Source organism: Leptopilina boulardi, unplaced genomic scaffold, assembly GCF_019393585.1.
Source record: "Leptopilina boulardi isolate dan_hultmark-lab unplaced genomic scaffold, ZJU_Lbou_2.1 LbouV2_303, whole genome shotgun sequence".
Classification (NCBI taxonomy): Eukaryota; Metazoa; Arthropoda; class Insecta; order Hymenoptera; family Figitidae; genus Leptopilina; species Leptopilina boulardi.
Genome location: NW_026137867.1, coordinates 456791 through 473848, shown reverse-complemented (window position 1 = coordinate 473848; position 17058 = coordinate 456791). Strand labels below are relative to the sequence as shown.

The window sequence follows — 17058 nt, the reverse complement described above, 5'->3', positions numbered from 1 at the left end:
TTCCGCGGAGCACATCGACGCAATTTAAAATGGCGACACCTGGAAGAGCAAGTTTCCTGAAACGAGTTATATAGTCAGACGATTATATTATGCGTCGAGAGAAATTGGAACAGATTCAAGAGAGTAGAAATACATTTCGAACGAAAGATTAATCTTTCGGGTATATAGGAATCTGTGTGTATATAGGTCATGGAAATTTATATTCACAGCCAGAATATTTCCAATGTATAGGTACGATAACTATTACGTAATTTTGCAAATTTTTCTCTCCTCGTTACAAAAAATAAAGAAAATACCATTTGTTTAAAAATACAATTTTTTTTTTTTAATGAAGAATATAATTTTACTTTATAATTTTTCATTTTATTTGTATTCTTAGTCATTTAGTTACTCGTTGTCTAATCTCATTCTGTCAATCACAACTAGTTTCTGCAATGATGTGGGTCTTGCGGTCAAACCACAAACTAGTCTAGTCACTTTTTTCCACAAGTTTTTTTTTTTAACTAACATTTATGCAATTCGATACATATATTATTTATAATTTAGAGGCGAACAAGATCTTCTTTCTGATACAGGGAAAAGTGATTTTCAGGTAATATTAAAAAGTGAAATTTCTTTTATAATAAAACAGAAAACAAGAATTGTAAACAAAAAAGAGGAAATATTTTCCAACCTTTTGAAAACAGAAATTAACGGATTATTTTTTGTAAAAATAACTTTAAATGTTTGCAAAAAAAAAAAGAGTAGATATTATAAAACTAAATATGATGAATGAAAGCATTTTGAAAGCATGGACAGAAGATACGCGACGAAACAGAATACAGATTGTAGAAACAGGGAATATGACACCTATATATGTATATATGCAATGAATCCTGAGCCTAGCACTCTATCAGCGATATTTAATCCCAGTACCGCATGTGAATCCCCCTCGTAATCTTGAACGCCAGGTATGTAAATGCACATAATTTGCATTTTCAACTTTCCTACGAAACTTTCATTAGATCAACTATCACGATTAGCACAAATATTGAATTGACGAACAGACACGTTAATAAACTACCAATTAGAATATCAAAACTGATATATGAATAATAGAGACATAGAGATTACTAATTACATTCTACGGTCTTATTATATTCACAAATTAATCACAAGCTACTGAATCACCATAAACTATCATCATAAACCAACAGTTATAAACCAACTACGATTATAATACAATCATAAACTAATTATTAACAAAAATTAACATCATAAACAATCTTTACTATAGGTAAATAACTATTGTTATTAACTACGACAACAATTAATTACAATAATATTAGTTAAATTTTCTCGCTTCTTCAGAAATATTTTATGAAAAATGAAGATATAAATTATTATCTTTTTAGATAATCATAAAAATATAATAATAACTTATGTAAAGTAAGATGTAAAAATGAAGCAACTTCCTTTCGGAAGAGAGTAAATCGACCTAATTTCCCTCTTCCTCGGCAATCTTAAGAATATGTATCATAAAGAGAGCATCCGCTCGATTTCTCGCCGCATGTCTTTAATTAAAAACGTGCATCTTCATCTCGGAAGCAGTTGTGGTTGCGATTTCATTCAAGAGCAACTGAAAGCATTTCCTATATATATATGTATATACGAAGTAGAAAACGTAGATATTTCAGTGAGTTAACTATCGGTAGTCGATACATGACCATGTCGGTACGTCGGTAGATTGCAAGTTCAATGCACCGCTGCCATGTGGGTTGGAAACTTGGAATTATAGTATCACGATATGCACACACATATATATACCTATTGTGTAAATATAAACTCATTGTGTATACTTTCAATGTTTACGTGTATGCGTATTACTTCGTTGAATGATTTACACAAACACATTTATAATATTTATCATTGCTTATAAAATGACAAAAAAGAGAAATCCTTTTGAAACGAGCATTCTCTATTTCTTATAGAAATAGCAGTTGTGTCGATAATACAGCATTGAGGAGAGGAGGTCTCTGCCATCCATAAAGTTGGCAGCTGTAAATGCAAATAAGGAAATATAAGTACCGTTTTGCATGAGGAACTCTTAAATTAACGCCACATGTATTTTTGAACCTGATTAACAATTGTTAGTAGCTAAACGCTAGTTTAGCTTTTCTACCTTGTGCCGTAAGAATTACACAACATGGCTCTTTTTTTTATTGAAAAATATCTCTAACTGTTTCGTCAGAAGTCGCATAATTGAAAATATTTCCAATTTTTCCATAAGAGTATTTTATTAAGAAAGATTTCTTTCAAAGACTTGTTGAGACACACACACACACAGACAAACATTACAAAAGGGTCGATGCTTTTATCTTCAATTAAATGAAGCTAAGTAGAATCAACAATGAGACGCATTTCCTGTTGCTATATACTATATTTGGAAGAGGTAAATTGCTTTTGTTATCAAAGTGAACTCTTCTGACAATACAGCGCACACTAAAGTATATATACGACCTCGACGTTTTGTCCTTCCATTGACATCGAACCTGATCACGAGATAAAAAAAATAGCCAATAGCTCTAATTGTCCCCATTAAACGATCGTGTCTATCGGCTGTCATCAGCTAACTTGTTAATCCCTCCTAACTAGTTATCATCATCTCTCCTAATGATGCAAATCCATCCTCAATGTTATTTAAAATTTACTTTTTAGAATCTGAAATTAGCTAAATAATAACTAACGTTTTTATAATAAAATTTATTCTTTTAAAAGAACTTGACAAAAAACAAAACCTAATTTTGAATCCTCATCACAACTTGAAACTTATTATCTCTAATGGTCCGTGTGTTTAAATGATTTGCCGGTCTGGCTGAAATAATGAGAGCCTGGAGAGTAATCTCCTTTTTTGGTTTAGTCGAAATTGTCTTGGCTGGGTCCATGGTTGTTAAAGGTTATCATCTCATCTCAGTTTTCCAGTCATGTCAGCATGGTAAGGAATGTCGATCAGATAGGGGTTATTGTCTTTACCCTTAAGCCTCTCCACTTGTATATATATATATATATATATATACATATACTTGTCCGATCTTTGTGAACTCTTTTCTTTATGCAACAAAGAAGAGCGCGCCCACTCTACGAGAAAGAAGCTCGGTCTAATTTTTCTCAATGAGTTGCAAAATATTGATGATAATAAATTTTTATTTTCAAATTCAATCCTTATTTTTGTTTTTTCCTTTTCTTGTACAAATTAGGAAATACAAGTGATACGCACAATTTCATGCGATGTGAATGAAACATTCTGAAGTGATTTCTCAACTTATGCATCAGTCATAAACGCGCTTTTTCAGTTACGCTCTAACGAGACCCCTCACTTTTGCGTCATAATGCCTGCATTCAGTACTTTCTGAACATTCCCCTCGAGAACATCGTTTTGCGCGGTTGTAAATCCCGATCGTTTCCAAAACCCCAGCGACAGTCGCTAAAATCTTTAAGTATCGCTACACCAATCCCAGTTTCTCCACGTGACAAAAGATTGTTATTTCTTTTTCTTCCCTTGTCTACTTTTCCAACTTCTTTATGTTATAATATCTTTGTCCCTAAACCAAGAGATTTTCCTTCAAAATCTCTCAAGAATAAAATCACCAAAAATTTCATCTAAATCTTTCTTTTGTGTATAAATATCTTAAACTTTCTTCTTCTTATTTATTCAGGATACTTTACTTTTTTCGAATTTTTAAATCATTTTTTATATCAAAAATTATTTGAAATAATTATTTAAAGTAATTTTAAATACTTTTTTTTATCTGTTAAATTATGGTTGAAGAAATAAATCATATTTTTGTCAGAAGATATTTTATAATTGCCAATTCCAATTGCCGCTATCCTCCATATAAAGTATGCCATAAATGACTCGAGTATGGACAGTTTCATTCCAAAGTATAATATTTCGCAATAACTGTTCCCAGTATAATTATATTTGAAATCAATATAATATTTTTTCGCCTCCTACCTATATGACTTTCCAAAATGAGATTCTTAATTATAAAAATATTGTCAATGACAATAAATGTGTTTCAAGATAAAAAAAAAGAGGTAATTTCAAAACCTTGAAATATTATACTCCTCTCGTACTTATGTTCATCATCCGTCAAATATTTTACGAGTCATTAACATAAATTCCGTTTCACTTTGAAGTGTTCACCTGTTCCTTGCGAACTTGACAAAATATTTATATTATATTCATAAAATTTTTTTAGAGATCAATATTCGAAATTTAGAATTATAGATCGATAACTTCCATAATTTAATTAACCCATTTGGAAAAAAATTCAAATTTCATAAAAAAAAATAAATATCCGCGAGAAAAACAATTTTTGTTATGCGATAAAGGGAAGATAAGAGCGATATAGTTGATCGCATGCGGTATAAAGGGGAAAGGAAGTTTATTGGTCCGGCGCTGGTCGTTTATACTGAATGGCAAGCCTTTAAAAATGAGGAGATGGAAAAAAAGGATTGTAGAAGCCAGTGGACCAACGTAGTGTCTTCTTTTTTTTTTCTTGCCTTTTTTCCGGACCCGTCGGGGCCCTCTTGGAACTTGGCGGGCTAGTAAGCCCGCGATCTACCGTAACCACATTCCTCCTCATCTTCCCTTCTTCCTTCTTCCCCTCCTACCTCAATATATACCTTAACGCCTTATCCAGCTTCCACCTTCATCATCTCTCATATCAAGTACCCACTCTTTCTCAATCGTCATGCTTCTCGCCCCTTTTGTGGTGAGTTCCCCTCACTCATCCCTGTTGCCGCTTCATTTCTTTCTTTTTTTTTACAGAGATATTACCTCGAACAAAAGAGAATCGAACCACGTAACGATGCGCTACTGGATTCTTGAAAGCTGTATCACAACCAATGTATGAAAGCAAAACCTGTTATGCGATGTACCATGATAAAATATCTTTTTTTTTTCATTTTCATATTCTAATTTCACGTAAATCAGTATCATCTTCATGGCGCGTCATTAATCATCAATTATTATATCTTCAGAAACAAAAAAAGTTTTCTTCTCTAATACAAAAAAATAATTTCGCATAATTACTTAATATCCAATTTCGGATTTTTTCTAACGAAAATGAAAAATGTGAAAAACATGTTTTTAAAGAAAGAAAAAAGCGGATGCAATTTCAGGATATATATATATATATATCATTAACGATCAGCAATATAATCGTGCGTTCTTTGAATCAAGTCGGCTCGTGCGAGTTCTGCGTACAATTGAACAAGGGGATTCATTAAACCCTTTCGAAGAAGCAACCGATATATCAGAACACGATAATCTACTGGGGCACTTTGAATCTGATCCTACGCCACTGACCGCGAGGTGTCCCAAATCTCGAGCAAAGATCGTGATTGCCATTTGCCTGTCTCGCACGTTCTAAGACTGCTCTGTTCAAAAGCAGTCAGTACAGAAATTTCCGTTCTGCTTTATCTCCGTCAATAAAAAAAGAAAAAAAAAAAAATCTGAGCCAACAACCAGGACTTGCACACCTTATCAAGATTCATGAAAAAGTAATCCTCATCCATGTAGGTGGATCGCGGATTTCCACCTCGTAAACTAAACAACATCCCCTAATTGATACATATCATCCATAAGATAATATCACAAAATTAATAGTCCTCTACTAAAATCAAAATCATCATCGATTAGAGTGGGCAACAGTGGGTTGATAAATATTTCTATTCGAGAAAACAAGTGACTCAAAATTTTGCAGACATAAAATTTACCATATTCACGACAAGAGACAAAGGCTATATAGCTAATAAAATTGAGGTCATAAAAAAGCAGAAATCGACAACAGAAAGAGAGGACCGCAAGTTCGCTCTAGGCATTTTGTAAGGGGATAATTTAGGTTCGTGTGGCGGCTCACTGCCCGCAACCATGAATTACTCGCACTTTCTTGATATCTTGGTTCATACAGCGAGAGTTGTATGTGTTTATATATATAGATAGTCTCCCGAGAGACTTTGCGGCTGACGGTGAGCCGTGTCTTGTCGGTCTTCCGAAGAAGAAAGAGCGGCCCTTGAGGGCACTTTGCATAGCGATGCTGAGCCTCATCGGCTTACGGCGGACCTCCCACGGAACAACCGTCGCGACTATACCTCTCTTCTTTGCACCTTCTTTCACTTCAATATCCTTAACCTTCCTTTCCTTCTCCCTCCCACCTTCTCAACCTTCACCTAACCATACTACTCTTCGGACCAACCATGATTCAAAGATCGAAGATGATACCCCCTTCGCGAAAAGAGTATTGTTTCAAGAAATTCACAATATCTTCATATTAACTTAATTGGCTTTGCATAATAACAACTAAAAAAAAAATCTCGAAAAAAAACATTCAGACAAGAAATAAGTGAATAAGTAAACCAAAAAATCAACCTATTATTTTTTTTACCGTAATTACTCACTGTAGCTAAAATTAAAACCTTATTAAACTTGAAAAATAATTATTAATTTAAAATTATTAAATTAATAATATTGGTTTAATTAAAGTCTGTTAAAATAGTTTCAATCATTAATAGTTAAACAGAAGAATGTAGGACAAAATTTCTTTAATTATATTGAATGATTTCAATTATATCAAAGAACAATCTTAAAGTCTGTTCGCAAGTAGGTTAAGGACAAAATTGTGTGAAGTATTCACCTTCACTATGCAAGGAATTCTCATGGACGATTACAAGCAGAAAATTCGGAATCTTTTTTATTTGTTCCCCTGTTTATAGTGTAAACTTGTAGACATTGTATAGGAATTTCAAGGTAAGATTGGATTCAAGAAACCTGAGCTTCGAGCCGGACAGGCAGAATATATATGTGCTCTTAAGACCGTCATTAACTATTAGCAGTCTCGTATTAATTAGAGTCAAGAACAGGTATAGTGATAAGGATAATAACCGATATAAAGATAATAATCTAAATGAGCTATTGCCCTTACAGTCTTTTTATCCTATTAATAACCAATTAAATGAATTTTAATTAACATTTTTCAATTATTAATTATTAGTCAATAATTAATAGAATAAAAAATTGTCTACGCCTCGTATATAAATCTTTGTTTAAGAATCATAATAATTAATAGATTAAACTGAATCCAGGGTGCAAATTTTGTGGTTTTATTAGCAAATTCTCGGGAAATCACCTTCCGCTATTGTGCACTCTGAGTTTCATCCAAAGGGATTAATTCAAAATCACATCAAAGTACCTACAGGATCACACAACCCTTTAGCGAATTCAAAACAATGGAGATTAAGAGATCGGCATTGTGTTAAGAGAAACAATGAAGTAGAGAAAACTAAAACACATACTGAATTCACGCGATAATGGATGAACGTACGCTCATGCGGAGTTTGTATATATAAAAACACTCATTCACACTATTGTATAGTCTCAAATGCACTCTCCAGACTTCTATATACATATACACAATAATATGCAAAACCGTCGAAAAAAAAGACGTTAATGGCATAATTACAATTGAGAAAAAAATCCCATTAGATCCTCAATTATATAAAAGATCGTTAAATTTTTTTCAACTATAAAATGACTAAAATTTTTTAATAAAATATTCTTTATTAGTTTCCTTCACTTTTTTATGTTAAATAAAAGAAAAAATCGGCTGTCTCAAAAATAAAAAATGACTTACCGATCGGTGAATCCCACGTTGGAAATAACCGCAACCGTTTATTTTGACTCGCGAAGATCTTTTCTTTCACCGCACTGGGGACGATTTTCTTCTTTTATACTCTTCCTGTCCATTAGGATTTTTGATGGCAAGACACTGCAAAAAAAAACAATTATAAAATTACTGTCCATTTTTTTTTCATTAAAAAAAAAACTTCTAAATTTTTGATCAGTTTTCTCTTTTCCCTAATCTCTGAATGTGTTATGAATTATTACATTGAGTGATAAAATTAATTTTCTGTTACAGCGGAATCTGACATTTGTTCATTTGCTCTGAAGACGGATCATTTTCAATCGACGAACAAACCTGTGACCTCGTTGTTTACAGCGGACACGAGGCCAAAAGCATTGAAAGAATTATACGACGCCGCGGCAATTGTTGCTGTACGAAGTTTGGATTCTTTAAGAAGAGATCAAGATGGCAGTTCTATGGATATGTTCCTCTGCACTCCTGTCCTTGGCAAAAGAAGGCGAGATCGCAGTCTCGACATTGAATCAAGAGTCGTAAGTATTGGACCCGTATTTAAAAAAAAAAATTTTCAATTATTTGCGAATTATTGAATTATAAATACAATAAATTTTGACGCACACAATAATGCAAATCAGTTACAAACTATTGTTACATATTTCAAAAGGAATTTCTAGATAAATTATTCAATGCACCTGTAAAGGTAGTACGTGTCCCGAGAAACCTGCAAAGGATTTGTTGAATTCAATATTGAAAAAAAGATCTTTTGCCTAGAAAATACTTTTAGAAATTGTCCCAACGAATATACTCTGTGTTCAAGTGAACAGGTTGAATGGGAGATGGCATTGGATGCTGTGCTGTGTATCTACTGAGATATATAAATTGAGAGGCACCCGGTGGTCTGCCTCTCTTGGTCAAGAAAGCAGTTTCAGGTATATCTCTCTGCCAAGAAGAATTATTTCATTCACACGTCGGCTCCCTTTTTTCTGGAATAAATCCTTTGGCATTAATCTTAAATTTGTTGGATGCTGAGACTAATTTAGATCCTCAAAGATTTTTTCTTATATCAAAAACTAATCCCCAAGATATACGAAAAGATATTTATTATTTTTTTTATAATTCGTTATTTCTTTCGCACCTAATTTTCGATCAGGTTAACACCAAATACATTCTTGATTTACAATTCAAATTGCAAATTCTATTAAAATAATTACTTTATTGTTAATGCACAATTAAATATCCAGTTTTGAGAATTTCTCCTATTGAATAAATAGAAATCCTTTTAGAACAATATATCTTTGTTACGGATAATTGTTATTGATTTCTTTTTCCGTAACCGTAATTGGTTGATTCATGAGCACTATAAAGAAAATCACAACAAAGAACCAAATTTCAGTAAACATTCCTACTCTATCCCTATACTATTGTTTGACAAAGATTAATTCGAATCTATTCTATTGTCTTCTAGATTTCAACTTTGTAATTAATGAAAAATATTTGCTAAAACCACATGTTGACAAACATTGGTGAGTCAGAATTTTATCTGAGAATTCTATAAATGAAATAACAAACATCCCTATTGCACCTCTTGGTCTGGCAACACTGGAAATTCCACCCACTCCGTTGAGAGGTTTCTCTCGGGACCCAGCCGTGTAAGAACTCTGTACGAAACTCAAGATTATAACGGGTGATTGAAAATTGATTTTGAAAAGATACTTTTAGAAATAGAATTCAATTTAAATCTCTTTCAACAATGATTGACATTAAGTGTATGTAATAAAAAGTCAATAGTGAATTTTAAAAACTCGTTTCTCTCTCAATTTTCGTTGGGAGAAAATAATTAAAAGTCCCACTAGTCGTTTAGAATAATCCTGTACTCACAATTTACAGTACTTGTTAAAAAAAATATATATACTCTTCATCATTTTTGAAATGGTTTATCGTCACCTGTGCGACACATTCCGGAAAACGAGTAAAACCCCAACAAAATTTACTGTTGGTTTACAAGATGTAACTTACAGTGACATTTATGAACACTCTGTCTGACCATAACTTGGAATATTCTACCAACATTTCAAATGTCAAATTTTTAATTTAGTATCAATTTCAAATACAAGTGTCGCGAGATGAAAATTTTAGGAAAAAAGTTGACATCAATTTTAATAAAAGGTCATAAGAATTCGGCTATATATATATTTTTTTTAACAAAAAGAAAAGAATTTAACTGTTACGTTTAAGACAATGAAAATTAAATTAAAATCAGCTAAATTTCAGATAGAGATTTTTCAAAATTCTAAATACAAATCTCCAAATATATTTTGTTTTCATACAACTTTCAGCTTAAATTGAGATTGATCTTTTTTTTCCAAGACTCATTTAATTTGACACGAACCTCAAAAATGAGATTTTCTTTTTCCCGTAAACTCTCCTATTGTGAATTGTTTGTTTTTCGAAAAAGAAAAATTTTGCGGCAAAGAAAGAGAGGAAGATGATAAAGTGATTTTTTTTTTGAGACACCCTATGTACTTAGCGCGTATTCGACAAGGCCGTGCAGGTTGCCGGCAGGTTACGTATATCTTTTAGCAAAAGGGAACTCCTGTGGCGGGTTTGGTCCTGTTGTTCCTTTTCTCTGTTCTTTCCTATCCTACGTTCGTTATACCTGCCGACGTGGCGCTAATGGACCAAAACTCCCAATAGGAAATCCGTGGTGTATATACTATACACACATATATATATATAAATATACGAACACGTGTACGAAGCAAGAATCTTGTAAAAGCCTTCTTCGCTTTGAAGAGTAACATAAATCCGCCCTATCACATGTGGCAATCAACTGGAAATCGCTAACCAATAAATTTGCCACGCGATATAATAATTGCATAGAAGATAGAGCTTAAATGGTAAAAAGTTGAAATTAAATGCGACAGGCGCATATTTCAAAATTTCCTCTATATAAATAAAAGTCCCGTTTCCAATCATATTCCAACAACTAATTAAATTACTCGATTCGAATTTGATTGCTAAATTAGTCGTAATATTTTCCGATTCGATAAACGTCCATTGTAATTTACTTATGAATTTATTGTGTCTGGATGAACACACACGACATACTTTCACTTTTAACATTGTTCCATGCGTGGCAATATATATTATATTTGCACGTTATGCAGTCTGGAAAAAATATATATATATATATAAAAGTTGAGAGGATCCGATCAAGTTTAATGTGAGCAGTATCATAAATTATGTGAACAATAATAGCGCCTTTTATTTTACACGAAATTTAATGGTCACCATAGAATCACGTGGTCACGTTATTTTGCTTTTTATGCAACAGTGACCCGACTGGATAAGATGCCATAAAAGATTTATTCAACTCCTCTTTTTTTTTTGTATCGAAATCAACAAAGAATTTTTAAAATTATTCAACGTTTTTAAATAATTGACGATTCAGATAAATATTTTTATTAAATAAATAAAGTAAAAAATTAATCGTGAATTTCAAATCTTTCTAATATTTCGTAGTCATTGTCTCAAATGACTCTCGTAAAAAAAAACTATCGCATCTGCAATTAAACTAATTACTATTGGAACCACTAGCCTTTGAAGAGCTGCAGTGTTTCGACTATAAAGATTATTTTTATGAGTCCAATAAACTGATTCACTCAATTCGTGATCTTCAGAAAGGTCATCGACAAAATATTCTTGTTGTTCCCCTTTCCTTTTTGCCAAATGTATTTTTATCATCAAAAAATATTTTTAACATTTTATTGTCTTCGCAGACCTGATAAAATATTATATAAACCACTCATTAAAATTTCTTGTTTACGACTTGTAAGGGAACATATAAATTTAGCCGCAATCTATAAAAAAATATAATTGGATATACAAATACGGATCTATATATCCATAAATTGCATCTATAATTATATACATATAATATTGTTTCGAAGAAAAAAAAAACTGCGATTACAAAATTATGAAATTCAATGCAATAAAGAGAAAGAGAGTTACCGAATTTTTAATGGGAAGAAACCAAAGAAGAGTATGTTTCTACCATCATTTAAAAATTCTTTTATGAAAATTATCTGAACCAGACAGAAACCAAAGGGTAATATAATCTGTTCCTTGTCAGGAAAGATCCAGTTTGTCGCACATTGACATTCGACAATGAGAACACCTACGCAACGTGTCGTGTCACAAAGATCACACAAGGTGTAAAACTTTTTCCACTCCAGTAACAATGGCAATTCAACACCAAGTTTACGAAAATATTCAAAAGAATACGATATTTTTTGTTATCGTCTAGAATAAATTTATTATTAATTTAATAAGCGTTTTAATTCAATATTCGCAATTAAATTTTAGTGATTATTGTTAAATTTGAAATAAAAAAAAAAAAAAATGACTAATTTCAGCCGGCCGCTATCGAGGATTTACGAAGATGGACATCGGCCGAAGCACTTGGGGACGTGACTGTCCCACCGGATTGCATGTCCAGGATCTTAGGAGATACAACCGATGACAGTGCAGTCGATCACAAGCTTCCTAGTCCGGAGGAACAGGTTCAGGCAATAGCACTCAAGTGAGTACTATATAGAATAGTTGACATTACCATATATGCGGGAGCCGTCGAATGCATGCAGCATCAACTGGGCACTTCAAGTTGAATATATCCTCCAACAACTACAACACTTAAAGAAAGTCAATATCTGCTGGTGCTTCAAGTTTCTTTGGACTCTAGTGCTTTGTACATTTGCAGAGTTATAAGAGAAAAAAAAAACACAACTTCTTTTTTTTCATTGTCAACTTGAAGCTCATGGATATTTGTTGGCTCTCTGAAGAGAATGAAATATTGTCATTCTATTTAAAGGGACAAAAATTGTTTCTTTGAATGAAATTCCTTTTACTTTCGATTTCACATCGATTCTATATATTCGTTACTTGATTTATTCTTTTTGCAATTCTTCTTTATCCTTTCTTTTTATATTTTCTATACTCGTTTCATGTTTTTTTAAAAATTATTGAATTAGTAAAAAAAATCGGTATAATTATTACCAATTTTAAAAAATTTGAATAAAATTATTTATATCACTCACCATTTTGTAGATTCCCAGCAGAAATAGTGGCTGTAGATGTGAGTGGCAGAGGATTCTATCGAATGTCAATGCGAAGACGATCCTTGTTATCTGGACCTGAAACACAAGAGACGGCCGTGAAAAGAAGGTCGCGTCCAAGGAGGCCTAGAGGCAAAAGACGAAACACGATCGCTGGTACCGATCAAAAAGAAATTCGTCAAGCTATTGAAGGGTAAGTACCAATTTTGGAATTTTTAAAAAAAAATTTCAATTGAATAAAAAAAAAAAAAGCTTGTCACAAAATTATTTCTGATATTGAAATGTAATATTTATGATCTATAAATCAAACCGCAATAACTAGACTTGAAAAAGCTCATGTATACCATTTAAGATTCCGCGCAGATTTACTGTTCTCGATTTTACGTTGCTACGGTAATCCAGTATATAGCAGACTCCGCGGTACGGCTTAGCATAAAGAAATCAAACAATCCGTCATGCTTGATAAAATTCTTCTGGGTTATCGAACCATGAAAAAATTTACCTAAGCTTTCAATATCAAAAATCGTATGTCGAATAAATAAAACAATCGACATTATTTTTAATATTATGATATTAATTTTATATAACAATCATTTTATCAAATTATTATTAAAGTGAAACTAAAATCGAATGTTACAGTGAGACAACGACAGATGAACCTGAAGAATCAGTTGGACCATCATCAAGAACACAACGATCTGCGAGTACCGATATTTTGGGATCATCAAAGAAAGAATCGCCAACGGAGAAGAAATCTCACTTTAATACATTAAAGGCATGGGGAATGTCAAGACTGAAGCTTATAAGTCCGAAGAGTAGTCAGAGCGTGCAACAACTCGAACAACCGGAAGCCGATGCTGGCTCATCGAGCACCGACAGGACGATCGAAGTCCAACCAATAACACCGGAAGAGACTAATATCTACGAAACCGTGACGACCAGACGAAGAAAGGACAAGTCTCATGAAAGAAAGCCAAGTTCGTCGAGTTCCAGTGGCAAAAGTACATCCAGTATTCCTGTTTCTGTGCCTTGTTCAGATAAACAGCCAAGCGTCAAGTTAAGAGAAAGTGCCGCACAAAGGAGAGAAAGAAGAAAAGGAAGCGGTCGGGACGACGCTCCTCATTCCAGTTCCGGTAACTGGAGCGCCTCCTCCGAAAGTGGAAGGGCCAGTATTGGAAGCGAAACAACTACAACGACGCACCAACCCAGGTATTTTTCTTTCTTCCAAATAATTACTAATTTTTTAAATTCTTTAACAAAAAAAATTACTAAACTCACGAAATCCTTTCAGATCGACGACAACTGCTTCCATTGGCACTTCATCAACATCATTGTGTCATATTCGAAGATTCAAGGGTAGAGATACATCGGCCTCATCCTCTGTGACTTCCGAAGGAACCCTCACACCGGACATCATTCAGGATATCACCGTTGTTCCATTCTCAGACGATGGGGAAACATCTTCAGTTTATTCATGTGACACTGAAGGATATTACACATCTTTTCACATGGACTCTGGACTAAAAACACTGAGGGAGGAAGAAGTACTTCCCCAGAGTCCTCTCGTCAGGTCCGTTGACCTTGGATCAGATCCAACATCTCCGGTTGTTGAAAATGAATACGAATTATTTGGAAGGGGATCAACATCAACGACAACAAGTTCAGCAGGAACTGTCTGTACAGCTCTCTTGGCCCCTCCACCTCCTGAACGAAAATCAAGTTTGACAGTTGTTGCAATGGTACTTACTTTTTATTCTAAATTTTTATCTTTCAATTCCTCAATGTCTTTTATTTTATTTTTATTTAAATTACAGGTTCACGGTCAAAACAAACAAGGTGGTGAATCACCAGACAGTGGTCATAACACATCATCATCGCCAGTGGAATCAGCATCGAGTCCAGCCTGCACCGGCAGATCATACTCCGAATTTGAATATTCCGAATCAAGCGATTTGGAAGGATGCGATCGAATCGAGAGGATTCGATCAAAGACAGCAATTAACACGAGTCGAATTCCATCAATGTGTGTCATCACACCACCAGGATCGGACGATGAACACGCGAAAGACCGTGACAAGAATAAACAAGAAAATAAAGAAAGTGCTGGTTCAGTGTTAATGTCGGCGACAGTCGGTACATCAAAAATGGAAGTAATTAACGGACAGGATAAGAATCTTTACGCAACTGTGCAAACAGTCCTACCATCGCCTGAAGAAAAACAACCATTACAGTCTTCGACAAAGGTCAGTCCTCTCAGTGGAGTACTTGGAAAACTTCGCGGTGTACTACAGGCAGGCAAGAAGCAACAAAAGACAACTATTCAGGAATTAATAAATCCAGACTCCGGCGACTATGTTACCATAGCCGACGTGAGAAACAATAATGACAAGCATCAGGATTCCACTCTGACGATTCGTTCACCAGTGACATACGCGAATGCTGATCTCTTCAAAAAAGACGCGGAATACGTAAGCCTCAGTGAATTGCCAAAGAAACCAGATTCATCCCTGGAGAGAAAACGACAAGGCGCTAGAGTGACATTGGATTCAGAAGGAAAGGTCGTCTACTCGTCGGACAGTTTAAGACGAAGAAAGGGAGCACACACTACTTTTAATCCAGGTAATGATTACAATTCCTCATTAGGAAAATACAATTTATCACAAAAACAGAAATAATTTACCATTTTATTTACAGGTCCATTTGTGAAAGAAGGAGCTTCGCCTAGTCCATCACCTTTACTTCATCGTGCTCAAATAAACGTAAGAGCTGTCACAAAAACAATGGATTTCATTGATGGTAATACAAAATCATCATCACCACCAACATCGCCACAATTGGGAAAAATGATCATACGAGCAGCAAAAAGTCCAGAGAGAGCAACGAGTCCCGATTATGTGCGAACACCAACAACAGTCGTCAGTCCCACCTGTCTCAGCAGTCCCTATAAACAAGTTCGCGGCGCTTACGTCAACGTTCAAGGTGACGAAGGTAAGACGCCATCTGAACCGAGCACTCAACATAACGATTGCACTAGCACCGGTAGATTAGAGTGCACTCAATCATCCGTCAATCATCTTCGATCTTCGACTGGTGTGAATAAAACCCAAAGTCAGTTGCTTTCCGGCAAACGTTCCATTAATCCAAAAATTCGTTCTCTAACAACTTCTAGAATTTACGGTCGACCTTTAAGGGGCAATAAACCAAGAATATCTCCCATAAATTCCCAAAATCAATTAGCAAAAATAAAAGATGAAAACTATCCACCCGAAATGATTGAAAATCAATCTGAAACAAAGTGCAATGTTAGTTTAAATGAATCAAATAATGTTTCATCACTAATCATCGACACTCCCCTCTCGCGAAATCAACGTAAAGTTCTCAATCCCAATTCTAGACTCAATTACGAAAAATCACTTGGTTTTCATCATTTAAAACCCAGTGGAACCACACCCAAATTATGTAGAAAGCTTTTAGAATCAGATTTAGACACACCTAATTTTTATAGAAAAGTCATGAGATCCGATAATGGTCTCGATAAAGAAAATGGAGTTAGTTTCCAAAATGGTATAACTCAGATCGATGAAAATGCTGGTACATCAAATTTTAAATTAAACGAATCTCAAAATGGGGAAAATTTAAATTCCCTAACATCCGAATCAAATTCACAAACACCAGAACCAAATTCCCTAAATTCAGAATCATTCGATTCAAATTCAAAATCCAACAAATCGGAACGTAAAATAAAACGAAGCGAAAGTTATCGAATGGCAAATAGTCCTATAATGTTTATCAAAAAATTCGCCAATCATTCAGAAAAATCTCCAAAAATTATACGAACTCCCTCAGAGGAAATACAGGAGGAATTGCTCAAGGAAAGAATAAATTATCCAGACTCGATATCAAGTCCAGAACCACAAATTGATAATGATTTTGAGGTGAATTTAGTTACCTGTCCTTTTCCCACAATTCCAACAAGTCCAAGACCAAGAGCTTTGGATCTTGAGCCTGTTAAGGTACTTCAGTATTCAGGAAATGACACCGAAATTTGGTAGTTTTTTAAAATTATAAAAGTATATATATATATATGTTTTTTGTTATCTTTAGAAAAATACCGGTGACAATAATTAGTGCCAAACAGGAATTTGTCCACCAAACAAAATCCAATTAGATAAAATTAATTTATTCAAAAAACGAACATGTTGATAAGAATTACATGGTCAAGATAAAAAAAATTTCTTTTAATAACGTTACTTTAATGT

The 17058-nt window shown here is 33.9% G+C and overlaps 2 protein-coding genes across 4 annotated transcripts in view; one reads left to right on the top strand and one right to left on the bottom strand.

Annotated features, from left to right (window-relative positions):
• The window catches only part of LOC127282957 (uncharacterized), an 87142-nt gene that overhangs the window by 54104 nt on the left and 15980 nt on the right, over window positions 1-17058 (top strand). The window contains exons 2-8 of the mRNA XM_051307558.1: window positions 7962-8218; window positions 12101-12267; window positions 12792-12992; window positions 13439-14008; window positions 14091-14538; window positions 14614-15418; window positions 15494-15787. Coding sequence (XP_051163515.1) covers window positions 7962-8218; window positions 12101-12267; window positions 12792-12992; window positions 13439-14008; window positions 14091-14538; window positions 14614-15418; window positions 15494-15787 — 2742 coding nt within the window. The remainder of the gene's footprint in view (window positions 1-7961; window positions 8219-12100; window positions 12268-12791; window positions 12993-13438; window positions 14009-14090; window positions 14539-14613; window positions 15419-15493; window positions 15788-17058) is intronic.
• The window catches only part of LOC127282983 (metabotropic glutamate receptor 7-like), a 248951-nt gene that overhangs the window by 223743 nt on the left and 8150 nt on the right, over window positions 1-17058 (bottom strand). For 2 of the 3 annotated variants that reach the window (XM_051307602.1, XM_051307605.1), the window contains exons 2-3: window positions 12782-12877; window positions 7677-7811 (exon numbers count right to left, since the gene is read on the bottom strand). The gene's annotated coding sequence lies outside the window, so the exon portion shown is untranslated. Of the gene's footprint in view, window positions 1-7676; window positions 7812-7930; window positions 8069-12781; window positions 12878-17058 lie in introns of those variants that run through there. The other variant, XM_051307604.1, reaches the window with a different exon arrangement.